Source organism: Vanessa tameamea, chromosome 18 (genome assembly GCF_037043105.1).
Source record: "Vanessa tameamea isolate UH-Manoa-2023 chromosome 18, ilVanTame1 primary haplotype, whole genome shotgun sequence".
Lineage (NCBI taxonomy): Eukaryota > Metazoa > Arthropoda > Insecta > Lepidoptera > Nymphalidae > Vanessa > Vanessa tameamea.
The window spans coordinates 7632728-7659660 of record NC_087326.1 but is presented as its reverse complement, the minus strand read 5'-3'; the positions used below and the strand labels follow the sequence as shown (position 1 = coordinate 7659660).

Genomic DNA, 26933 nt, shown 5'->3' with positions numbered 1-26933 from the left:
TTATAAAATTTACAGTCTCATGATGATTACGTATGGTTAATCTTATCTGTGAACCGTTTGGCGTAAATATAAAAAAAAAATCGCGGAACTCGGAATCGGAAGACGGAAGTTTGACATACAGCAGCACACCCTCCGTACAGTGTACATTTTATAAAATAAAATAATATTACATGAATTATGTTATGAATTAAATATATTTTTTATTTTAAATATAATTTGTCTCATTAAATATTAAAATAATTTTCGTGTTCTATATAAAGTGGTGACAAATCTGTGCTATGAACTTTTATTCGTGCACTGAAAAATATAAATAATTACTAAAAATTAAGATTTAAATTGATCTTATTAATAATATATGTGCATTAGTATGAATGAAATGATTACATTTAATAATATAAAAAATGTTGCATCGTTTGTTACGCGGTCGATTGACGTTCAAAGTATATATTATTTTAGGAATAATTGCGATCATCGTATGCGGTTATTTGATTCCTCAATATAAGATATATCCCATAGCTCCCGTAACATCGCCGAGCTTGGCCCATTCTCATTCAACACGGCATTTGTCTAAGCTCGTTACTGTCATATTCCGTCAATTTGAAGACTTTGAAAATGATATTGCGGAAAGTGTACAATCTTTTGTCTCAGCATATCCAAACATACCAGTATTGGTGTTGTGTGAAAGAAGACAGTATCCGCCTTTCCAGTTTTCTGCTACAAATATAACTCTGCGTAATGTCAAGATTATAACACTAGAGTTTAAGCTGGACACGATTCCAAACGACCTCGACCCATTGTCTTATGTTTCTACGGACTATGTGTTATTTGTCCCTGATGCCTCACGAGTATCCCGGCGTGTGTTTCAAATGATGGCTGTTACCGCTACCACATATCCGACTCAGGCAATAGCCGTTGGTGTAGGGAACTCACGATTAGTTTGTCAACAATTAAAATGGGCATATATGGATTGGACTCTACATTACAGTAAAGACTCTTCTAAAAAACTTTGTGATGCCATTCAAGGACAACATGCTTTAATGATCAAGACTTCAATGCTGCGAAGTCTACCAAAGCCATTTGCATTGCCTTTTCCAGAATCCTTGTACTTACAAACTGCCATAAGGAATATAAAGGTATATAAAATTAAAAGCAACCTCAGTCATTTCATATATTTGACAACATAATCCAAATTATATGTTATATTTAATTATTAATAATTAATAATATTTCTAGGTGCAAATATTGGATAGTAAGTTTGCTACAGGAAGGAGTGTATTAAAAACAACAGCATCTAAACAAAAGGCTTCCAAGAGGCAGAGAGATTACCGATTAGCATTATACAAGGAACTTGGAGTGAAGGCTGTTATGAAAGAAGATGGCAGAGTACAGTGGTTTGGTTGTAAGAGGGAAAGTCAGGTATATATTATTATTATTATTAATTATATTTATGGCTTCTGTCAATAGGTTGACAATTCTGCCAGTGTCAGGGTTGAAAAATACATGTGGTTGCTTGAAACAGCACATTTTCGTTCTGCCAAATGACCAGTAGCATGATCTAAAACAAATAGGACATCACAATATAATATACCAACACCAACATCCACTAAGATACAAAATAATAAAACTACTTACATTAATATACTTATTATATAAATAATATATTCTTAAACTTACTCAAAGTTTAATGTTATATCTTTTAATATACTTAAATAAAATAGTTATAATAGAGATTTCTGAAGAAGACAAAATACAGGACATGTTGAAAGGGCGAGGGAAAGTAGGAGGAAGAACATCATACAGTGAAAGAGGAAATCTGGTGCAATCAAAGAAAATATGTTCAACGGTACCCTCATCAAGGACACATTCATATAAAGAGTGGTCCCGAACCCTGATCTTTGATAAAAAATGAGGGCTGCAGTTATGGCCAAGACGCAACTGAATTATTGTCGAAGTAGAAAATTTAGAGCAGTTACGAAACTCAAAAAACCAGGGTTTGAATGGAATATCAGGTTGCAAACTGCCATAAAATTTACCTTTTACAAGATGGGTACAGTTCCATACATCATTCCAGTGCTTATTCAAATCAATTTTAGCCACAGAACGTAAATCTTGGGCAAAACAGTTAGCATAAGTGTCCGTACCATTGCAAATAGACCATTTAGCACATATATCAGCCTATTCATTGCCAGAAATCCCGGAGTGTCAAGGAATCCATGCAAGGGCTACCTCAATTCCAGCAGAGTGACAATTAAAAAGAAGTTCCCGAATTTTGAGGTTGATTGGGTGAATATCTCTAGAACGTAAGGGAAATTTTAAAATATCCTCTAAACAACCGTGACTATCAGTAAAAAATCAAAAAAAATAAAATTTTAAAGGTGACAAAGAGAAGTAAGTAATGGGTGGCAAGAATTTTGAACAGCTTTGTAAAGAAATTTATCACAAAGATATTGTCTACGAAGGGAGGATCCAGACATTCTACTTAGAGAGCTTTTATGGGGGAGGACTTCATGACACCACAAATGATGCGGAGACACTTAGCTTGAATTTTGTCCCAATCGGTTAAAGCAGATTTATTACACGGTTCAAGCAAGAAAAACCCGTAATCAAAATGACTCCGAACAATGGCGTTATAAAGGAGTTTCTGAGTGTAGGGATGAGCACCCCACCACACACCGGAAAGAGACCTCAAAACATTTACCCCAAGCTCACATTTTTTCTTAATGTAATTAAGGTGGACCGTGGCAGTCATACGAGAGTCAAAATATACCCCCAAAAATTTAACATTATTTTTTACTTGAATGGTCTCATTTTCCAGAACAATACCAACATCCGGTATCAATCTTCGTCTGGAAAACACCACTGCAGAGCTTTTAGGACCAGACAGAGATAAGCCATGATCCTCTAGCCAGATATAAAGATTTTGTAAAGCAGAATTAAGGCGAACAGAGCAATCTTCAATAGATTCTGAGGCATAATATAGGGCTATATCGTCTGCGTATTGTAATATGTTACAATCGGATGAACAAGAAGAGTCAAGTTCATAAGTATATAAACTATAGAGAATGAGACTTAAAACCGAGCCCTTTGGTAACCCCTTCCATACTATTCTTAGGGGATGCATAGTACCTTGGACTCGAACAGAAATATAACGTTGCATGAAAAGGTTACATATGATATTAATCATCCTCGCGGGAAGACTCAGCTGGAGCATTTTCTGCCTGAGTAGCGGGAGGAGAACATTATCATAGGCTGAGGTGACGTCAAGAAAGACACCAACAAGATGGTGTCGCCTTGAGAGGGCCAGGCGAATTTCCGAAGAGAACACGCTCAGGCTGTCCATCGTGCCCATACCTTTTCTAAACCCAAACTGCGATTTTGGCAAGATATTCCTGCTTTCAAGAATCCATTCCAATCTATATTTTATTAGGTGTTCCATAATTTTGGCCAGAACTGATGATAAGGCAATAGGACGATAGGAGGAGGGATCTTTAGGATATTTATGGGGTTTAAGGATAGGAATGATGATTTGATGTTTCTATGAATCAGGAAAAAACCCAGTCTCATAAATTTTGTTAAGAATAGAGAGTAAAATTAAATTTGAACAGTCAGAACATTTCTTTAAAAAGGAGTAAGGAATACTATCAATACCAGGGGAGGAGTCGTGAAGATTGTCTAAAACAGAGCAAAGCTCATCAAATGTAAAAGGATCATCCATTCGATCATAGGAAGGAGGAGAAGGGGAAGATGAAGGAAAACAATTTTCAGGAGGAACAAAAGGTGGAGCCAGTCTATCCAAAAAATCATAGAGCCAGACAGAAGGATCGTTAGAAACATGAATACTATCACTGAAAGAACCTCGGAAGTTTTTTATTTTTTCCAAACAAGTGAATAAGGGGTTCGGGGAGAAAGACTCTCACAGAACCGAAACCAGCCGTTATGTTTCTTCAAGGATAATTCCCTTTATGACTTGGCATTTATAGTTTGAAAATTTAAGACTGAAATTCCATAAAGACCTCTTCCATCTCATCCAGTTTGCGGATGATTTCCATGCATTCATAATCCGACCAAGGGGGGGAAGGAATTAAATTTTTAGGAGCCTTTTTAATTGGGATGAATTGATTGGCCGAAGATAAAAAAGTTGTCAACAGTTATTACAGGAAATAGATCTGTCTGGCTTGTAACGCATTGCTGAAATTCTGCCCTTCAAGATACGAAACTTTAAGAGAGGAGGAAATGGCATAGGCGAGACAGGAACACTATTGGATAAGGAGATACGAATGGGGAGATGACCACTACCATATGAGCAGGATAATACATTCCAGTTACACTGAGAGGCCAGATTAGGAGACGTTAAGGACAAGTCAACACAACTGGGATTCTGAGATGGAGGAGTTCTTCTAGTAGGCGAGCCATCATTTAATAAACAAAGGTTATTATTATCAAACAAATCGATGAGGTGAGCAGAAGGGTACTCACACTGAAGGGAACCCGACATAGTATGATGGCAGTTGAAGTCACCTACAACAACTAAAGGGATAGGAAGAGTTAAGAGGATAGAGTTTAATTCGGAATTAATGGAAGAATTAGGAGAAGGAATATAAATTGACACGAAGGTTGTATTTATAGCCCTGACGTCCCTGTGTCATCAAATAATGGCAAATAGTGTAGTTCATTTTATAAAGTTTGAATTTAAAAAAAATGTCACACAACTCTTATACATATTATCTTTTTAGCGATGTTTCCCACCAGTACAAAGGACTCCATCATATGTGTTAGCAGGGCGTAACACACCGCCATGCTGTCTCCGTAATATACGGCGAACAGTTACTCATGTGCTTCGAGCACTGTTACAGGCTGGGGCCAGATGCTGGCTTGAAACAACATCTTTGTTAGGGGCTGTTATGCGGTGAGTTACTATTAGTCACGAATATTATTAAAGCGACGGTGAGTTATTCATTTGATACAATTTCATATACTTTTTGAGTACACATTGTCAGGAGCATAGAAAATATTTACACTACCTAACATCTGATCCCCGGCTCCCACAGGCGATGTACCACATTCTAGTGTGGACATTGTATAAATAGAAATGTATTACTTGTCTTGTCTATAGAAACTGATATTGTGTTATTGATTATCATTCAATTGTTTTTGTGAGATCAGTTAACTTTTCAATAAATATTTCATGTAAATTTTTAAGTTAATTTAATTGACTTACACTCGCACTAAATCTCTTGATCAAGTATTTTTATAACTATTTACTTATATCTTTGCTCTTCCAGTGGTGACTTACTTCCGTGGGTTGAGTATGCCGAAATTGGTATTCACGCAGGAGATCTCACCCGAGTTTCCTGGTTACAAAGAGGGGGTGCAGACAATGATGGCTTTGTATGGGAAAGAGCGACGAAAGGTCATTACTACAGGGTTGCTTATTCTGCAACAAATCGAGTTTACGTTCTTATTCTGCCTTTTACCTCAAGAAATGGCACCATGTGGCCTGCTGATTGGGTTTTAGCTCATCAACGTGAATTTCCAGAGCGGCATTTGCATCCACTTGCTCAGGTAAGAAAAATAATGTAATGAAAATATAATGTTATTTGGTTTATTGAAAACCTTTCAAAAAATGAAGAAAATTAAATACTAGTCTACTACTTGACTCCTTTGTGGGTTGATAAGATAAAATTAAAGTTTTTTTAGGAACTCATGGAGCTGCAGGCGCTCGTGAGGACCGCTCCGAGATTTAAACCCATATGCTGTATAATTTTTATTTTGTTTGTTGTTCTATGTAATAAATTCACCATTACATTCGCCTTTCGAATAAAGATAATTTCCGCAAATGTGAATAATGAATAAAATCTTATGTGATTTTTTATATTGCAGATACAGTTTGTTGGTCGTCACTCACCAGCGCCTAACGATGCCCGCGCTTTCTTGGACCTGAAACTTGGCCCTAATGCCGTTGAGAAGTGCGACAGGATCGGACCTAAACTTCTATATCCTTAGATAATAAAATAATTAATGTAATTAAAAAATAATGTCAGTTTAAATATTTGAATGAATCTTGAATTTGACACAAATTACAATAAATATAAGGTCTTTACAATTTTTATCTATATTGAGGCTTTTTTTAAATATTTTAAACATATTAGAATCTGAAGTACAAAAATGTTATAATGGGACAATATCGCTTAACTCAAAGCTAATTAATTAATTTACGAATATAAGTGACAACCGAAAATTGCTAATAATTGATCTTATTAGCAGCGATAAATTATTTTATAATTATGTTTAAATTTTGACATTATTACCATACCAAAAAATGTTCCTTTTTGCATTTATTGTTTGCGTGATTTATTTCACAAAAAATATTATATCTGTAAACATAGCACACATTATTACTTAGTATGTATTAAGGATGTGCATAAGATCGCCCAATGATGAGTTTTAAGTGTTTTGATCTGAAATTTAATTAAATATTAATCTTTATATTTTCATAATGCTCAGAAAGTAATGACATGATATACATTAAGAATTAACGCCTTTACTTATAAATATTATTTAGTGGGTGTTTAGTTAAATACGGATTTATCTCTTTCTGTAACCACTGATTTGATATTCGAATGTAGAGAAACCTCATTGTTTTACTAAACACCCCCTGTATATATAAATATAGGTAAAGCAGTAATTAAAAAAAATAAATGTGATTTAAATCATAGTGTAAGTAATTATGGTAAAGCAATGTCAAATACAGCTTATGCAATAATTATTAAGGATAAGGGAAATGTATTTTTGAAGATCTCTCAATTCTAGTCAAAAATTGTTAACTTCTATATGTTAAGTAAGTACCATTCTGAATGGAATTGTTTTGTTTTTAGAGTTTATTCACTATTTAGAATTAATATTTACAAGGAAAAACAAATCTTATACTTATGTAGTGTATATTTTATTCATAAACAATTCGATTAGGTTTCGCATATTTACCAGCTTGTAATATTAATTCTAAAAGATAAATTGTAGTCATTCTATATTTAAAAAAATATTAATAGACTAGATATACAATACAAATGCTATTTATTTTAAAGCTTTACTAGTAAATTAAATAAAGCACAAATCGAAATAAATTATTGTTTTATTTATAAATTATCAAAGATAACATAATATTACACTAATCGTCATCGAATTTTTCGTCAACAACGCCAGTCTGGAATGGCGGGTCGCGTACTAAACTAAGTAGTTTGTCCAGTTTCATAATCTGCAAAATCATCCATGTGATAATATATAGAAAAATAATACAATATAATATAATATAATAACTAATATTTTTTACTATTATAGTAATGTTTTTTTCTTTAATAAAAATTGTTTAAATATATTTTTAACTGTAGAATAAATATTTTCTTTTTCGATTTAAAAATAATACCTGTAAACTTCGTTGATCAATTCCTTGCGCTTTTTTGGGTGGTTTACACATAACTCGCAAGTTCGGCGATAATTTAACTACATGGCAGGTGCCCCTAAAATAAAAAAAATAATTAAATAGAAAAATTAGCAATGCCTCCAGAGAGATTTGAACTCTCGACCCCTGGTTTACAAGACCAGTGCTCTAACCCCTGAGCTATGGAGGCGATGTTAGTTTTGTCGAAATAATGATATATATTATTTTGGCGATTTCGTCATACATTTTACATGGGAATCATAAAGATTATGTTTATAAAGTAGGTCTACTTATAAAATATAAATGGATTAAATATTTTACGAAACATAGTTCAAACAGCCAATACAGAACTATACTATTTTACACATAAACTATATTATTATGTACTACATATTTATATATTATAAAGTGAGAAAGATTGTATAAATTATTGTTACACACACAATTACAATAAAAACCGGGAAAGTGTAGGATAGGGGTAAAAAAATAAGTCGTGACGGCAAGCCTTATAGCTGCTACAGCGGCAGAAAAATATTCACAATTTCTTTTTTATTAAATGATGTTAAATTTGTTATTTCGTTTCGTAATCAAATATTTAAAAAACAAGTACACAAAGTAAATAAGACAAAAATGAACCGGAAATATCCCATTTTTTATGCCTTTTCATCCTGTTGCCTATAAAGAGTAAACTCCAGACTATATCTGTGAAGTTAAATTGGTGGTGTTTAAAGAAACCTGTAATTATTAGATGTATAATCTACACTAATATTATAAATGCAAAAGTAACTCTGTCTGTCTATCTGTTGCTCTTGCAAGACCAAAACGAATTTGATAAAATTTTCAAATATAGCAAGTTTGAGCTCCAAGGTAGGACATAGACTATTTTATATCTAATACTTGATGCTAGCGAAGCCCCAAGCGACAATTATTTAGTTAAATTATACATATATATATATATATATATATATATATATATATATATATATAAATTTAAATATATATAATATTTAAAATGTATTTTATACTAGGAATGACATCACCGATTCTTTAATTAACTTATTAAAAATAATACTTTCGAAATCGACTTGGTAAAAGATCTGTTAAAATATTATATTATACATGTATAAAATAGGAATAAACTACGACAAAACGCCTAATTTTCACTAAACTATTAAGCTCACACGGTATTTTGCTGTTTATATTACGTGAGGAATTACTATTATAACTTATAACACATAACCGCAAATAGCTAATAAGAATAATATGATAACTTACTTAGTGTCACCACAAACAACGATAGGCAGTTGACGATTGAAGTCTATTCTTGTAAGTTTCTTTGTTTTCTTCGAAACGATAGCTTGCACGCAAATCGGACGATATTTGTTAACGTTTAAGTCGTACACGTAAACCTGAAATGTATATATGTTGTAATCTTATGTGTGTATAAATTTATGCGAGCCGTGTTATTTTAATTCTATGTTCTATTTATCTTATATATTAATAGCGCAAGCCTACTTTTGTCCCAGTGATTATAATAGTAGTGTGTTCACCGGTTTTTATGGGTACGAGGTACCGGATTCGATCCCCGGCCGAGTCGATGTAGAAAAAGTTGATTAGTTTTCTATGTTGTCTTGGGTCTGGGTGTTTGTGGTACCGTCGTTAATTCTGATTTCCATAACACAAGTGCTTTAGCTACTTACATTGGGGATCAGAGTAATGTATGTGATGTTGTCCAATATTTATTTAAGGTCAATTCGGGGAAGACCGTCCGGCGGGTAAGGCCGTATAGTCAGGAATACTACCAGTTCTTAATAGCCCTACAGATAGCAGCATGATTTACAAAAATGGTTTACTGTTTTAATATTAAAAAATTAAAATAGATGGCATTAGTTACGATCCAGAGAGAAAAAACTTAATTTTAAATTTAGTCTATCTCACAACGTTCATCGAGAGGACATCGCATTGTTAAAAAAAATATTTTGTGAGTGTTTAAATGTAGTGATATACGGATCTGTGCAAGTAAGTACATTAATGATCTATTTATTTACCTAATTATGATATCAGAATTGAATAAAACTCATATTTTAAGAAATTACTTGTAATGAAACCATTATAACCTTAAAATAGTTTAGAGGCGAAGTCCGTCTAGTCGTTTAGGGCAAAGACCGGCTTACGCCGATCTTCGCCGTTTCCAGATTTTGTAAACATTTTCTGCCTAAGCAATTTTTTTTGTACTAACTAATATCTGTTGTATAATATGAGTGTTTTTATTTGACGTAGGCTTAAGCTGACTTAATGCCTCACCTTATTTGTTTGCAAACGTATATAACTTCACAGAGTGTAAATATCGTAAATATTTTTTTCAGGTAATTTAGATAATACACAATGGGAAAGTATAACAGAAAATCTAACAGAGGATTATACTCTAAGGAGAAATTAAGAGAAGCTGTACAAGAGGTTGAAAGTGGCAGGATGAGTGGCTACAAGGCTTCAAAAATATACCAAATACCTCGTATGACTGTTATGGATCATGTAAATAAAAGAAGAACTAAATCAACAACACTTGGACGAAACACAGCTCTGTCTGCGGAGAATGAATTTAGATTGGCGACAAATCTCCATTTTATGGAGAAATATGGCTTTGGCATAGAAAATATTATTAAAACGATGGATGAAAATGAAGAACCATTGTATTCTATAATATTTTATAAAACAATAAAAAAACCTAAGCTAACATTTAAAATGACAAAAAAAATCGATCGTGATGATGTTCCTGCCTTATCTATAGTAAAAAAGTTGATTTAATACAAAATCTTGAAACATTAACCTATTTTTTTGTAAATTGTGATGAAAATTCGATCTACTTTTGAGTTTTTATAATATCTTTTAAAGTCATAATATTTTTGAGTGTGCTGTTTTTTTTATTTCTATTTAATTACCTAATTAAGAAATAATAAAGATTGATATTGTAGAAAAAATAAAAATATTTGAGTAATAAAATTGTTTTTTAACTCTGAATGATGATGCATACCGGACTTATCCGACAAATACTTTTTTTGACGTAAAAGCCGCCAGGAACCATTTATTTAAATTTTGGCGGGATATTTTAAACTGATATTTAAAAACACACACATAGCCAATATGTACAATCATGTAAACTGTCTGTTTATACATTTTTTTTCCAGTAGCCGGACTTACCCGATGTGACAGAAAAATCCATCACTTGGGGGTTTTTCAAAAGTAATGATTTTTTCATAAACGAATGATTGTTTATTAATTTTTTCAGTTGTGTTTAATTGTCAACTAAATGTTTAATCATCCCGAAGTAAAATTTGTCTCAAATATTGTAAAGGTGGCTTAATATGATCAAAAAATTAAAATTTTAATAAAGTATGCCGGTCATTGCCGAACTGACCTTATTTATTATTTATTTAATAACGTAAGCCTGCTTTTGTCTCAGTGATTACGGGGCGATAGTTACATATAAAAAGTCGGTTATGGTCTCATTTCGAAGAGCTCCAGCCGTAGATGTGCTGAAAATTATAGAGGATTCTTGATGGCATTTTACTAAATTGTTACGAAATAACAAAGAATTTCTTTTGAAAAAAGTTACTGGCCGGTTAGAGTGGCGCTATGGATGTATAAGAAACAAGTTAAAAACGTAAACAAAATTAACAATGCAATGAAATCAAAACAAAACCTGTCATAGGTTTCGAAGTGCCCAAAAAATATTTTGAATATAAGCGAAGTTTCGCGGGAGACCTACTAGTTTATATTGCCTTTTGTACACCGCCTGACCATTATATTCAAATTCAACTTCTGTACCCAAAGGTTACCTGGATGTTGTTGCTATTTAAGCGATAAGATCGTCTTTTATACGAGTGTATTACTTTAGAAACATTTAACTCTGTCTGTTAATATATATATTTTTACTTTCGGTAGGCGGACAGCCAAGACCAAATTATGTCTTGGTGCTACGGGTATACCAATACCCATAGAAATTAACGCAGTTAGAATAACTATTTCTTACATTGCCAATGCGCCTCCAACTTTGTGAACCAAGATGATATATATCTTCCATTGGAATAGCTTTGGCTCACTGACCCTTCCAACCAGAACAGAACAATACTAAATATTGCTGTTTGACGATATATATCTACGTGGACTTATACTAAGCGAAACAATTATTGTATTATGTATATGTAACAATTGTTGTGAAATATAACAAACTTGTATAATTTTTAAGTACCTAATCAAAAATATAGATATAAAATATACTATTCTATATTTATGTATGATGTTCGTAATTCATGTTAATACTTTTATAAATACCAGTCGCGACGCTCATGAGCTTAAATTCTACTTACGATTTTTAATGTTGTTAACAATTTATAACGTTCTACCGTGAAGAGAAAGAGCAAGTCCCGGGAAAATATTTACATACATTAAAAATACATTTAGGTATAGCTTGACAGACTACGATTTAAAAAGTTTTCAAAACGAGGAAGCGTAATAGACAGACAGCTCAGTAAAGTTTACAGACAATTTTACAGAGATTTGTTTTTTTTTTTTACACATTTACAGTTAGTGACAATTGGATCACGAGTCTCTAGACTCATCTAGTATTCGAGTCGAAAAAATATCTGGTACATGTTTATCTATCAGGCAGCGTGTTCGAATAAAGTTTAAACTTCTTTCTTAATAGACTCCGTACCCAGCAGTGGGACATTCATAGACCAGATATAATTTACTTTAGAATCTAAAATATCTTAAAAGATTTAAATCCCTTTTTTTCAATTTCTAATTCTACAAAGAAACTTACAAATGTATAACAATCTGAAATCATCACAAAGCATATTGCTCCTTTCACGATCAATTCGTACACGTTTGTATAAGAGGATTAAGGCTATCATTGGTAATAGCAATCAAAGCGAGATGGTCAGTTGAGCGGTAACAAGCGTATGGAATTCAATAGGGATTATTGTATCGACTATTCGTGCACCGACAGCGGTGAGAATTCACAATCGAATTCAAATTAGCATTATGCCATAGGACTATGATTTAAGTATATAACTACAACAAATTGACACATTTTAAATTACTACAATTTTATTCATTTATTATTATATTAATATCACATAAAAAAATATATTGCACAATATGTTTTAAAATATAAATTAACCATAATCATTTTATTTTATATATATTATTTTAATTTTTGTAATGACAACCATAAAAATTTATAAAAGTATAGAAGTATATACTTTTTCGATGTCTCTTAGGTATTGGGTCTGTTCATTGTTTGCAATAAAAGCAAGAATCAACAGTAGAGTTCGATTCATTCGATTTCAATAGAACACATAAAAGAAAGTTTTTCCTACCTTTCCATCGGCAGTACATGCTGCAAATACGGTGCTGGAGTAAGGCGCCCATTTCACATCACCGACTGGAGAGCCCAGTTCGAACATAAACAGCGGCTCACTGTACAAATTAATATATGTGTAAAGGTAATTCTACATACTCTTTAATTTGATCTTCAAAGGGTTTGAATCTTGCATTGTTTTTTTTTTTTAATTATTTTAGGCAAGCCAGCTACAATACAAAGCATAAACTACTTCTTACAAAGTAAATTTCGTTGCTTATTTTTTATCAAAAATTTAGATCCTTGATGCTTTAACTACCCTACTAAACTCATCACTTAAACCGGAACACAGCAACTTAAAGTATTTCTGTTTGGTGGTGGAGTGAAAACGTTGCGTTTTATAATTTTAAATATTTATAATGTTGAAATTTTGTATAATCCTAAAGGACCTTTACGAAGTAATTGACATCTTAACTGATTACAGATTATAAAGTTAAACATACTCTCGACCGTCTTCCCATATCTTGACCCGCCAATCACCAGAACAGGAAGCGTAGATGCTATTGTTGAAGTAGTTGTAGTGAATTCTGTACACGGGCATGTGGTGGCCTTGCACTGAACGAACGTAATTACGATTATACTTCAGTGAACACGTGTGGATCATTCCGTCTTCCGTACCGACCATGAAAATATCCGGTTTCTCTGGGTGGAAACAGATACAACTGCCGCAACCTAGGTTTGAAAAATATAGCTGATTAGATAACAGGACATCGATGGTTTATCTAGAAAAAGTGTTTAGACTATGGGTTATGATGACTGTGTTGTTGTAATGATGATACTCAAAGGGGAGGAGTAATTTGTTTGCAGTGGAAAATTAACCGGTTGGTACTACTTATTACATTTTATTTAGCAAACCCTTATAAATGGGCTAGATATATGACTATATATCCAACTAAATTCAATAAAGCATATAAATCAACAATTCAGTAAGTAATAATACATACTGTTGACAGTAAGTAGAGTTCCATCAGGTCCAGGAATGGGAGCGACACTAGAATGCAGTGTGATGATGGTAGTGGCTTGCAATTCTCCCGGCATCACGGCCCACTGGACCACGCGTCCATCACCAGAAATCGAAAAGAACGACGCTTCGCCGTCTATTAGACGAGCTCCCCAACGGATCTGATACGGTTCAAAGAAATTATGAGCAATTTAAAATAAGAACCATTACATAGTACTTGATTGGAACGCCTTCATTAAAATAAATTAATATATATCGGGTTTGAGTAGTTATATTACAGATCTATTCACTAATAAAGGCGCGCCCCTATACGTAATTTTTTTTTTAAACAATAAACTACTAATGTCATTACCCTTAGTCCTATCATGCACATTCAGACGTTTTGTAAGCACAAGCTCACTCGTTCATGTTAATTCACGCCGATAATCATTTAACGTGAAAGGGCCAGTATCATTGGGTTAAAATATCCATAACTACAATAATTTTTGAACAATCATATATTATTGTATAATTGGTATAACAATTGTTTATGATAATTTGTTTCAATAAAAAATAAATACGTAAATTTTAAGTTATATATAACGAAAATCTAGTATAGCGAGTTGCCTGTTGTGTATCCTAGCTTTTCCTTAAGATAAAGCCTCACGATGATAAAAATAAAAACAAATTTATGAGACATTTATTTCGCGTGTCTTGCACTGATATATTGACTGAAAAACTGTTTTTATTTTTACCTAGATAATATTATAGTCAAAGTCAAAGTAAAAAATCTTTATTCAATATAGAAGTGTTTACACCTGCTTCTGGTTCGGAATTTAACACCTCGGACCTGAGAAGAACCGGCAAAAAAAACTCAGCGGGATTTATTCTTTTTTTTATCTTTTTTTTTTCATGTTACATGTACAATAATAAATATATTTTTGATTTGAAGCAGCCTGGAGGCGATCATCTCATTCCCAAGGTGTGCAATCAACTAAAAAGTTATTAGTGTTGTAATATCCTTTAGCACACAAACGCTCTTTAACGATTCTTTTGAACTTTATAATTGAATAATTTTGAACGTTTTCTGGGATCTTGTTATAAAAACGTATATATTGCCCCAAAAAAGAGCTACTAACCATGTGTTCCTAGTATTAATGGAATGTACGTCACAATTTCTGGAAAAATCATTTATGTTTTTGCGTACATACATAAAATTATCAAAAACAAATTGAGAATATACTATAGGTAAGCGCCAATGCGACATCAACCTTGGGAACCGAGATTTTAATGCCTGTAGTGGCTAGTAACACTGGCTCATTTACTCTTCAAATTCGAACACAAAGCGAAACAAAGCCCAAGTAAAATCTGCGTTTGGTTTCAAAAACCTGACCTAGACCTTATAATATATATTACGTATTATCTGCAAGCTACTAATGAAATTAAGCTGATCAATGATATTTACCTCCCACACAATGTTGCTGTGTTTATCTCTCACGGAATCCGATTTATATTGATAACTAGATTCCAATGTCAATTGTGCGTTATAAACGCATACGTTGCCATCGTAGCGGCCTATAATACAACTCTATTAATTTTTGCAAGTAAATAAAACATCAAAGTGAAACATTACTTACCGACACAAACGAGATAAGGCGTTTCCTTATAAACGTCAAGACATATAATCGGAGAATCTGTTATAACGGAATATTCTGGAAATGCTGGATTTTTTATACTGTAGAGACAGAGACATCCCTCTTTTTGTTGTTGCGTAAAATCCACTGTGAAAAAAGTAGATTAAGATGACGTGGGTCTTAGAAGAACGCGATCGCGTCACCAAAACTTACTTACTCTTATGACACAGAAAAAATACTAACTCCGATTATTGAGACTTTATATAAGATTTTACTATTGAAGGAACTTCGTACAATAGAATAATAATTTAGAAAACTTTTATAAAAATCATCAAATTTTTCAGCGTTTTGAATAATCATTAAAACAATATACTTAATTATATGAATAAAATTAATATACACAATATTTAGGAATCAGTTTTACTTGCTTCCTAAAATAATAAAGACGACAAAAATATAAATTTATAATACGCCCTCAAATTGAGCTATTCCAGAGGTTCCATATGCCGGACAATTGGCTGCGAGGCCTTGTTGACGATGGATCTTGCCTTGAGACGTGGATATACGTGAAATAGCAAAATTATTGTTTACCCAGGTGACATTTATAGTTCTCTCCTCGTTTAAAGAAATAAATGTAAACAATTAGATGTAATAAAATAAATATGCAAAGCACACTCTCGATTTATTAGGTTTTTTTTTGTTGTAAATAGTTATTATAAATATTTGGAGTATATCAGTATTTGCAGAATATCTTTTTAAATACATTGTTTTTTGTCACGAATTCGCTAAATCTGGAGACGACAAGACCAGACGCTGTGCTGAACGGATCTGTGACACTTTTTTCTGTAATTACATAGGTGTGTCGTTTCCGCGTGCTATATTGTGATCGGTAACGCCCAATCGAGCAACTTCAACGACATATGTCCACCTCTTAAGATTCTTATATACAAAGGAATCTTCACCGATATTTTGTTTGCTAATCTTGCATTAAGGATTATCTATAAATATAAGCATTATATTGCTCGATAACTACCTATGTGGATGGTATACCGTTTCTCGTGTAACGGATAACGACCTAGAAGATTCTATTAATAATATTTTCTACAAGGTTAATAAAATTTTCTAGGTCGTTATTAAGTATAGTGTATAGATAGCAAAATAAACATATAATTTCCATTATGACTAATGAATACATATGACTCACACGATCCATAAGCTACTGCGAACAAGTCTTGGTAGTGCGGATTCCACTGCACTTCACAAACAGCGTGATTACGCATCGGTTCAAACTGAAACTTCCACAGGGGTAACAGAGACCCCATACCTTCACGAAATTCATCGGAAGGATCGTCCCAATAGCGGTAGTCTTGAGCTAGAACAAAATTATAGTGTTATATGAATTATGTCCGTATAGGTTTTGTTTTCGATTTTCAGGGCGATTATCTAGCTCATACAACTTGTAGGACCTCCCTTGCTTTCCTATGGTTTATTTTAAAAAAATTGAACAATGAGAGATTAAATTTGTCAAATTATTCAAACAAAAATAAGCGTTACGGAAAAGCGTTGCTTTCAAATTATGTATTTCGTAATGATTGATAATTTCACTTTTATCATTCTAATATCTTTTAATCAATAACATACACTATATCTATACATATTATATATATTTTTGGTTCATACTTACCGATGTCATCGTAAATGTTTTGGTTGACCAATCGTTCAAGTATCGTCCACGCCTCACGAATGCGTTGCGCGAGTTGCTCATCGTGAATTTGCTGCGCAGACTTCGCATGCTTTGCTGCTTTTTTACGCAGCTAAAAAAGAAAATACATTTTATAACCTAATTTACTATAAAATATTTATCACGAGGATTTTGTACAGGAAAAAGAAAATTTACCCTTTTCGGTTTTTCCTCTTCCTTCTCTCGTTGCTTTTTAGCGTAGTCTTCTTGATAGTAATCGAAGATGATACATTGGAGACCAGTTGCTCCATAATTGGCCCGTGGTGGCGGAATTGTTTGTGTGTCCACGGACTATAGATATGATAACTATTAGTCAAGGTATGTATGTTTGTCAGAAAATGAAAATATTAATAATACGAATTACTAACCCTTCTCGGGAAAGTATACGTTAGCGCAGCTCTCTCGCAAAAATTGAACTGATTTGCAAGTTTCTTAACTCGTGGTTTTATTTCAATTTTTTCCTCAACCTGGGCTTCACCTTCCTCTTCTGTTAATTTGTAAATCATGATTTTATTTAAATAGGAATTTTAAAAGGTTAAATTAAAAAAGAGTACGATAACTATTGTTCGTATATGTTTTGGATATCGAGTTACAATTAATTAAGGTGTTCACCATGAAATTTTGCCACTTCGAAACATGCTAAGACCTATTACAAGTCATGCAGGGGTTGTACATATATAGAAAATTTAATTTTCAGTAGTTGCATCGGTTGAAACCAATTTACATCCAATTTACGATTTTTTTCAGTATAAGACACTTTTGCCCTTTTACGTTGAATTACGTTAGGTATAAGTTGGTCTGAAAAAATATACTTACTTTCTTCAGTAGCAGCTTCTTCACCACCTTCGTCGGCTACCGCCTCAGTTTCTTCGTCGGCAACTTCAGGTTGCACTACTTCTTGTTCATCGACTTGCTCTTTAGGCCTTTCTTCATCTGCTGCATCCTCTTTTGAACGAAATGAATGTAATTATTTGATTTATTTTATTTATTCGATTTTTTATTTATTTGAGTTATTTAAAGCAAGAAATTGTGTTGTAAATTGTTAAATCTAAAGCATTAACTTTTAAGTTTACTAGTCGACGCGATGAGCGGTACTGTTTTAATAACAAATTCAGGCATTGTTTGTGTAGTGGCTCATAAAACGACAGTGTGTAGTGTATTTACGTGCGCACTTTGTTTACGTGACTCAATAAAGTTTTGAAGGTAAAAAAGCTGTCACTTCTGCGATGTTAAATCTATACGGATGACATATTGTTATACTACGTTGAATTAAACACGTAAGTGTCATGAAATTCCAGGCGTCTACGTTTTGGGCGCGAGAAAACTATTCTCTATAAGCGATCAAGCACGTATGTTTTAAAAGTTTGATTAAATGACATAATAAACATGTAGCGCTGCAGCGAACTTTAATTTTAACGCTAACTAATATTTGAACAAATTATTTGCATGAATATTCTTGTCTAGTAGGATACATATAAGTCAGTTGCCAAAACTACCTTCCGGCTTAGCTTCTTCAGCAGGTTGAGTGTCGGGCTCCGGTTCCTCCTCTTCTTCTTCTTCTGCTTTAGATTTCTTAACTTTTGCTCGCTTAGGACCAGCGTCGTCAAAACCAACCATACCTGTTTTGATATTACTTTGGTAGTTAAATAAAGTAAAGTAAAGACTTATTTTTTATTAAAAGTATAATTGTGTTACTGGTATTAAATAAACTCAATTATAATTTCCAGAAAAATATTATATTTTACTAGCTTTCTGCTTCTATAATTGTAATTGAATTTTAATCAATGCTATTAATTTCACTGTAAAAGCAAGACTAAAAATCTCCGTTTAATATTTTATTTAATGTAATGTAAAATACAAATAGTAATGTTAAGTTACCATAGCCTGCTGCGATTTGGGCTTTCGCTTCTTCTGAATCTTTCCGTATTGCTGTGCCTTGATAGACATATAAAGGATAGGCTTTTCCAAACGTGGGTCTCGCTTTTCTTAAAAACCTTCCCTGCCCATAGTGATATGCTACTTCATCAGCGACCCATTGCGGATTAATTGTTGTTAAGACGCGACCTACTTCTTCTTCGAGATCCTAAAAATATATTGCTTAATTCTCGAAATTTATAAGGATATCGTGAAGTAAAAAAAATTATCTGATGATATCAATCACATTTAATACTGCGATAACATATTACTTATCCACAAATAACTTACAGAGACAAAATCATAGAAAAAGATAAAAACACAGAATAAAAACATATAGACCTTCAAACGTATGTGTATATAAGACCCGTTCAATTTATATCTAACGGTATTTCTTTGTTAAAGTACTTAGTACAAAAAATGCTGGTACATACTATAGTTTGCTTTCTAATAATATACATAAATCATGAATATATCTAATTTTATAAAGTTAAAGTACATTAAACGTCAAGTGACTTAATAATGTGAAGTAAAATTCTGCATTCTAAACTAATAATAAAAAATAAAGAATCAGAGTCTATATGTCTGAACGCGCTTATAAAAACCAGACGTGTTTTGAGTAATTGATAATAAATGCAAGCAAAACGGTGGAGCCAGCTGCACAATAATAGCCAAAATATGTAACACCTATAAATGTGCTACGAAAACGTTACTCACAGCTTCCGGAACGTCTTCCTGATCATCAGGTTTCAACAGTGCCCGAGGTTTGAGCCAATCGAGCGCTTCATCTTCCACAAGATTGCCTCGGGACTTCGATGCTGTTTCCTTCTGCTAAATAAAGTAAACAGAATAATGTATCTCGTCCCACGTATATAGCGTTAGCGAAAGCGATGAGAATGCCTACTTCTAAACGCGATAGTGTCTTTGTTATAAGCACTGTTTCGTCATCTTTTTTCAAAGCACGTTTAATCATAGCCTTCAGCATTTTTGGTTTCAAGTTAAGTTTATGTTTTGCAAAAATACGCAAGCACTCTGCACTGCAGCAGATCAAGGACTGTTTGGCCTTTTAACGCTTAAAGCTATTTGATTTATGATTAAATATTCTGCCTGCATATTATTTTATGAGGACTTTATTGAGCACGATCATGTCACAGAACTATAAACATTACTGGGGTTTTTAGTGAAGCGAAGCAAGCGTAAACAAATGATTTAATATCGTTGCGTGCTTAAAACAATCTCAATCGTATTTTATACATTTTTAATTTGCTTTAAGCTTTGCGATAAATGATCACGCGAAAATGCTGTTAAGAGGTACTTACATCACTTTCTTCGTCAGAAGACATTACTATTATTTAAGATTATTTTTTATTATAACGTTCTAATTATGTGCAACTCGAAAGAACGTTTTTAACTGCAGTGCCTTTTCGCTAAAGCCTATTTCTAGTCACTAACTAAGGTGTAAACTGCATTGCATTGATTTAAAATCGCATTAGAGCCGGTAATGAAACCGGCAACAAAATAATTACAATAACTTTAAGCTAAGGAATAGATATAAGTAATCTTCATAAAAAATTATAATCCTATAATCAACCATTTGACAAATATGGAATATAGCATATATTATAAAAATACATATTTTTTTGAAATTCACCGAAAAATAGGAATCGTTTATTTCTCTCATGTCCATAAATTACAACATATTATTCATATATATTATGAAGATATATATTGTTTCAATTTACACACCCACTTTTATGTATGAATAAATTTCTCTTTGATCATCCTTACACCCAAAAAAATCTTAAAAAAATATTTTTAATGATTGTTCTGACTGTACGTAGTTCGTAAATTACTTTGCTCCGTTGGGCGTGTCACCAAATTCTAATTAGTCCCCGTGTCTGGTATTAGCTAGCACAAGACAGCATGGTAGCGCTGTAAGCCGTACGTGCATTAACAGATTTTATAGTCACATAGCCGTTTAAGCCGAGTCAAATTTATATTAGTCTCTTTGCGGCGCCCGTTATTAGTGTTTCAGAGTCGGTACAATTAGTTCACACTTTACATTTTGGCGTATATGTGGCCAATAAGGATTGCTTCGTATTAAAATTCCACAATAACAAATAATAAAATGTTACGCTTTAATGGCGGATATATTAAACGAGACAAAGAAGAAGCCGCGAGCAACCACATTAGTAAATACAGACGTATAATATACTTTAATTTAATTAGTTCAGTAGAATAATATTTCTAACAATGAAATATATTTGGCTGTTTGTTTCAGCTTTGTTTATTTTTTTTTAAATAATCAAATGGGTTTATGTTAATGAGAAAATGAAGTGAAACAGTTATGGAAACAATACCGCTAACAAGATAAAATGTAAAGAAAGGAAATGTGAAGGTGAGTGTTGCTTATCCGTAGTTTATTTAATAATAATGACACCAATGTTATCTAGAGCATTTTCCGTCGACAATTGTTATTGACAATTTAAAAGACACTTTAAAATTATTGTATGATAGAAAAATACATACAATAATCGGGTTTTTACGGAAACTACTTTTTGATTTATGATAGATCTTTTAAGATAAGAGTCTGTTGAGTTGACTCTCAATGTAGAAAAATGTTATCGGTAGTTTATCAGCTAGTCGTATTTGTATTTTACTTGTAAAATTTTTATATACATATATATTTTCTAAACGGTAACATATCGAAAGTGTATCTAATAGTAACCAATAGCATTACTTCTTTGATACATTAAACCCTTGAGATAATGTGAAAAGATGCTCAAGTTTATTTACGAATACTATATGAATAGAAAACGTTTTATTATATAATAATACTTAATTATCATTTTATTTTTAACGATAAATAAAAAGAACAATTCAATAACTTCAATATTACGATTAGTTACTTAATTTAATGATTAGTTAGTTCATTAATATTACGAATCATAATACAGTAAATTAGAGGAAGTTTTAAAGTAGTAGTAAGTATTGATGGAACAAAGAGCTGGTTATTCTAGGATGTTGTGTGTGTGTGTTTGGATGAATTGCATATTATAAGATGAATGGTTAGTATGGACGTGGATGATAAGAGAGGCTTGAAAAAACATGGGACTTTGTTAGCCATAACATGTGAAAGTGAGAAGGATATCTTAGTCAAAGGCGATATAGTTTATTCCCTGCTTGCGCCCCAAAATATATGGGATAAGGACTAACAAATGAGGGATGACAGTTTGTATTTACCTTTACACTATTGAGACTTAGAATATTAGTTGCTCTCCTAAGAAATAACTTCTCCATTTTCATATCACAGTACTCTTTTAATACAGTATTAAATATACACTTTTAGACTTTGTGAACAATTAACTATTGATATGTTAATTTGATTTTATTTAATACTTTATATTAAACAAAATGTTTAAGTTATAAAATTTATGAGATCTAATACAAGTTCTAGTACAGACTGAGTTTGAATACTGATCAAAAAGAATAGATCCGAATGATTATAGATTTAAGTAGTGCATTCATTTTTATTGATTGTAAATTTTACATATTCAGGGTTCTCTATAAATATCTGTGTTTGACTGATAAAAAAAAATAAAGATTTAGCGACCAAATAATATATGGCAGGATGTTTCATCTCGATAGCTGATGTGAAAATAATTTATATATTGCGCAAAATAATTTCAGTGATTTATGTTGTTATATTCGTATTTAAAGTTTCTATTGTACAACCGGTTCAATTAAAATACAATTGCTGTTTGGCACTTGCGTGAAGATATCAACGTACAATAGATGGTACCACATTCTAAATTTTTCTATACAGACATATCACTATAGACAGTACAAAGTTTGCACCTATTACAGTTTTATTAGAGCTGGTTAAAACAGCAGATACTTAATGTAGCTATAACTTATTAAATATACATTAAATAATCATGTTGTTAAAACTTCTACGTAGCAAAAGGCACATTTAACCCAACTGTTCAAATAAAATTTTAGATTTTACAAATTTTAAATTTCGCCCAAAAATTAATGTTTAAAATCTAAGAAAACATTTATGTGACAACCTTTTGATAATATACATACAGTGATAATGTCACGCTGCATATCCCAGGCTGGATCTGGAATACAATGCCGGTTGTGCGCTCCTCACGGCCTCGTTTTGTGGGCTGCAGTAGAGTCTGGCACTACAGGTTAGAAGATTGGGATGGGATGCGGTTCTTCTTTGCATCTTACTCATGGGGGCAGATTTGTTTCTCGCCGGATGATCCGTTGTTGTTGATTCTGCAGTGCCCATCGATAGCAGGTCCCAGTCTTAGTTTGGATGTTTCTGCAAAACAGCGTCACGCCGAAAGCGGGAACGCCTGGGTTAATGCATCGGTGTCTCGTAAATGTAAATATCAGCGCATTTAGAAAGGAATATAACTCTTCTTCGAGTTCATTTAAAAATGCCATTGCTAAGGTGAAGACGGAGTACATTGGCAGAATTGGCAAGAGTCTGGTGCGCCTTCCTTCAGGAACACATGTGTTCTGGTCCCTTGCTAAGGCTATCTTAGGGAATTTCTATCAGCCTTCTTTTTCGTCTCTGCACAGGGACGGCGATTGGCCCATACCTTGTAGGAGTAAGCAGATTTTTTAGGATGTGCTTCGGATTTCGCACCAGTTTTAACACGTTTTTTCCGCCATTAGGCGTCGTCCCTTACTCCTGGAAGACTGCTTTTGTTGCCCCGATAAAAGGCAGTCGCTCAGACTCGTCCAGTTATAGGCCTATTGCTATCACCTCTTTGTTCTCCAAGGTAATGGAGTCCCTTATAAACTGCCGGCTTCTGCAGTACCTGAGAAGCACCAGCTGATTAGTGACCACCAGTACGGTTTCCGTCAGGGTCGCTTAGTCGGTGATCTTTTAGTTTACCTGACACATAGATGGTCGGAAAGAGCTGAGTCCAAGGGAGAGGCCTTAGCAACCAGTTTGCACATGGTGAAGCCTTCGAACACGTATGTTACAAAGCGCTTCTTTTAAAGCTTCCTTTCTATGGGTTACCCAAGAAATTTTGCAATTCGGTAACCAGTTTTTTGGCAGCTTGTAAACGTCGATGTAATCCGGAACAAACTTGTGTCTAAACCTAGTCCAATTCAACCCCAAAGAGCCATAAGTTTACGCGTTAACCGTTAAAAATCACCATTTGTCATATCTCCACGATTTGAGAACATTCCCATTACTGCCACAGGTAGTATCGGAATACTTGGCGTTGATGTTTCGAACCTCGTTCAGTTCCGCGGTCAATTTGAAGGTAACATTGGCATCAAAAAGCTTGGTGTGCCCAGCAAAGCAAGACGTTTCTTCATGGCGGCCCATCGCCTAAAACTGTACAAGGCGCAAATTCGGCCTCACATGGAATACTGCTCTCATAGGGCGGGTGCTCAACGCCTCCCAGAGCGGCTCAAATTATCGACAACTAACCCCTTTCCGACCTGCTTGTTCCTTTGGCTGTGCGTAAAGATGTTGGTTCACTCTGCATCTTCTATAGTAATTGTAATGTTTAGATTAATCCCAGCTGCTGTATTTCATCTTCGGACATCGCGTCAAAATTCCAAGTTTTACCCGCACCTAGATGTTATATATGACACAAGTTTGCTGCCTTTACTACAGATAGGTGGATACGATCATTAAACGTTTTCTACAGAAACATTACAACCATGCTTATGCTTGCCCATATTTAATCCTCCAAGCTATCATTACGTGATTAATAGTAGTAATAGTCCATCCAATGCTGGACAAAGACCTGTTCTCACCTTTGATTTGAAACTTAATCTGTAACCTTTACCTGAACAAACACACAAACCAATTTTAATATTAAAACGAGTAACAAAACCGAAACGAAAATATTTCGCAGATTTATACGGAATACTGATAATTTAAAATGTGTAGGTATTGTAAGTATTTTTAATTTTTTGGTGGTTTATTAAACCAAGAATTTATTTGCAATAAAATGGGTTTACGATTCATTATTCCTGTCTAGTTGCGTGACGGACGTTAAAATTCGAAGTCAATATTATTGACTTGATAATAGTCATTACGATAATAAACATTGGATAATACCTTCCGTGGTTTGAATCTTCCAATGCACTTAATGTGATTGTGCCATTTGATTCCGCGATTTCATGTTTTGAATGAACATAAAAATTTGCTTATAGGATGTACCTACATGAGTTTCTCGTTATCGTTTAGAAGTCTACAGTATATGCTAAATTGTATAGATATTTTAATTGGTTTAACAAATAACAAAATTAATTAATGTTTTCTAGAGCTGCAACAAAAGGCAAATACATAATATAATATTGACAAATTTAGTGTAGTTACCGCGCCTCATAATTTTACAATTGCAAGTGATTCGATAATAAATGTAACAGACATAAAAATTGCAAAATATTCCGGAAAAGCTCATTAATAAACGAAAAATGAAAATTATAATAATAAATATGTTTTTTTTTAACTTTGATTCTTTGAATGAATGAACGATATAGTTTGATCAGTAATGTTATCAAACAAAATTGTTTTATTTTAGTTAATTTGCCATTTCTATACAATATAATACTTTGCGATATATGCAATGAGGCTATATATGTATAACATTTAAAAGCAAAGTTGCAAAAACGCATCTGATGAGTTTCACAGGGGCACATTGTGATTTGACGAAAACACAAATTCCATACAAACACAAAAGACAAACACAGGGCATAATGGCTCATCATATCATTTTTTTTTCATCAAAATAATTTTAAATATTGTTAATATTTAGAAAATTATTCTAATTTTAATCTGTTAAACATTAAAAAGCATTTGTTATTACGAAGTTGATAACTAATGACTCAGCTTATTGTACTCTGGCGTTTTCCTGATATTTTTTTTTATGCTTTTGAGTTTACAGAGATACGTATATATTTTCAAATGATATGATTGCACCAAAAGCCAGATCACAAAGGATAAACACGGATTGTCATGGTTGTATTTACAGTGGATTTCATCGTACCATATTTATGGTAGGGCTACTCACTCTCAGTCGTTTTAGCAGCAACCCAAGGGATTTCTCTGTGGACTTACTGCGCCAGAGCAAGGGGAACCTAACCGGCTTATTTGTCCCTTGCGGACTAGGTATCTAAATCAGTTATCACAGTGATTATTGTCAAAGAATTATAATGGTTTAGTCACTGTTAAATGCTTTTATTACGAAGGATTCGGTCATTATGTCAAGAGTCCATAATTAATAAATTAAAAAACGTTAATATTTGTTATTTGAGTTTTGTTATATTGTAGGCTTTTGTATCGATCATTTTCTCATTGGCGAATGAATTTTTTTTTTTTTTTATGATCACAATTCAATACGTTCACAACGTAAATGGTTAAGTGTGCTAAAATAAAGTGTTATTGTTAGTCACGTCTATTTTCATGCATAGTTAGTGTTTACAAGTGTATTACGAAAATATATGTGTAAGTCAGTAGTGGAGCATTCAATATGTGTAGCAACAAGGTTTTGTATAATCGATAAGAGTTACGTAATACAAATATATATATAAATAATATAAAAAAATTGTGATTAGTTTAAATATCATAATATTTTACCTTTGCCGTATTTGTTATATAGTGTTCAAAAATATTAAAAAATAATAATTGTATAATGTTATGATTTGTAAATATTATTTTGAATTAACACGTACCTTCTTTGGAGCCATACTAATCTAAGCTTTGATCATCATTTAAACTTGTATTTATAAAAATAATCTTTAATGAACACTTTTCTAGATTGATAAATAGCATTGATGAAAATCTCTCTCAAGTTTGAATT

The 26933-nt window shown here is 32.9% G+C and overlaps 2 protein-coding genes and 1 non-coding gene across 4 annotated transcripts; 1 reads left to right on the top strand and 2 right to left on the bottom strand.

Moving 5' to 3' along the window:
* The first annotated feature begins 139 nt into the window (after positions 1–139).
* On the top strand, positions 140–7121 carry LOC113400282 (ribitol 5-phosphate transferase FKRP). The gene is made up of 5 exons (XM_026639807.2): positions 140–1133; positions 1234–1416; positions 4734–4906; positions 5283–5562; positions 5881–7121. The coding sequence occupies exons 1-5, from the start codon at positions 402–404 to the stop codon at positions 6001–6003; spliced, it is 1491 nt and encodes a 496-aa protein (XP_026495592.2). The 5' UTR covers positions 140–401; the 3' UTR covers positions 6004–7121.
* LOC113398994 (dynein intermediate chain 2, ciliary) lies at positions 7112–26931 on the bottom strand. 2 transcript variants are annotated; one of them, XM_064217764.1, is made up of 17 exons: positions 26806–26931; positions 19804–19917; positions 19051–19255; positions 18669–18791; positions 17989–18117; positions 17541–17659; positions 17329–17463; positions 17116–17245; positions 16636–16803; positions 15435–15578; positions 15263–15372; positions 13802–13979; positions 13301–13529; positions 12817–12916; positions 8711–8844; positions 7421–7514; positions 7112–7252 (listed from the first exon to the last, which is right to left on the bottom strand). In XM_064217764.1, the coding sequence occupies exons 1-17, from the start codon at positions 26818–26820 to the stop codon at positions 7166–7168; spliced, it is 2214 nt and encodes a 737-aa protein (XP_064073834.1). In that variant the 5' UTR covers positions 26821–26931; the 3' UTR covers positions 7112–7165. The 2 variants fall into 2 exon arrangements, with proteins under 2 accessions (XP_064073834.1, XP_064073833.1); XM_064217763.1 differs by lacking the exon at positions 26806–26931 and adding an exon at positions 19991–20239.
* Positions 7553–7625, bottom strand: Trnat-ugu (transfer RNA threonine (anticodon UGU)). Its single transcript has one exon. It is a non-coding gene; the product is annotated as a tRNA-Thr (tRNA).
* Positions 26932–26933: the final 2 nt, after the last annotated feature.

Bases quoted from the DNA above. Each gene is read 5' to 3' on its own strand.
- LOC113398994 (XM_064217763.1), bottom strand. From the start codon at position 20,071: ATGCTGAAGGCTATGATTAAACGTGCTTTGAAAAAAGATGACGAAACA. The intron at 18,118-18,668 runs GTAGTTTTGGCA...TTCGTTCAAAAG, and splicing joins TGAAGAAGCTAAGCCGGAAG to AGGATGCAGCAGATGAAGAA. The intron at 7,253-7,420 runs GTATTATTTTTA...ATGATTTTGCAG, and splicing joins TTGATCAACGAAGTTTACAG to ATTATGAAACTGGACAAACT.
- LOC113400282 (XM_026639807.2), top strand. From the start codon at position 402: ATGTTGCATCGTTTGTTACGCGGTCGATTGACGTTCAAAGTATATATT. The intron at 1,134-1,233 runs GTATATAAAATT...TAATATTTCTAG, and splicing joins CTGCCATAAGGAATATAAAG to GTGCAAATATTGGATAGTAA. The intron at 5,563-5,880 runs GTAAGAAAAATA...TTTATATTGCAG, and splicing joins ATTTGCATCCACTTGCTCAG to ATACAGTTTGTTGGTCGTCA.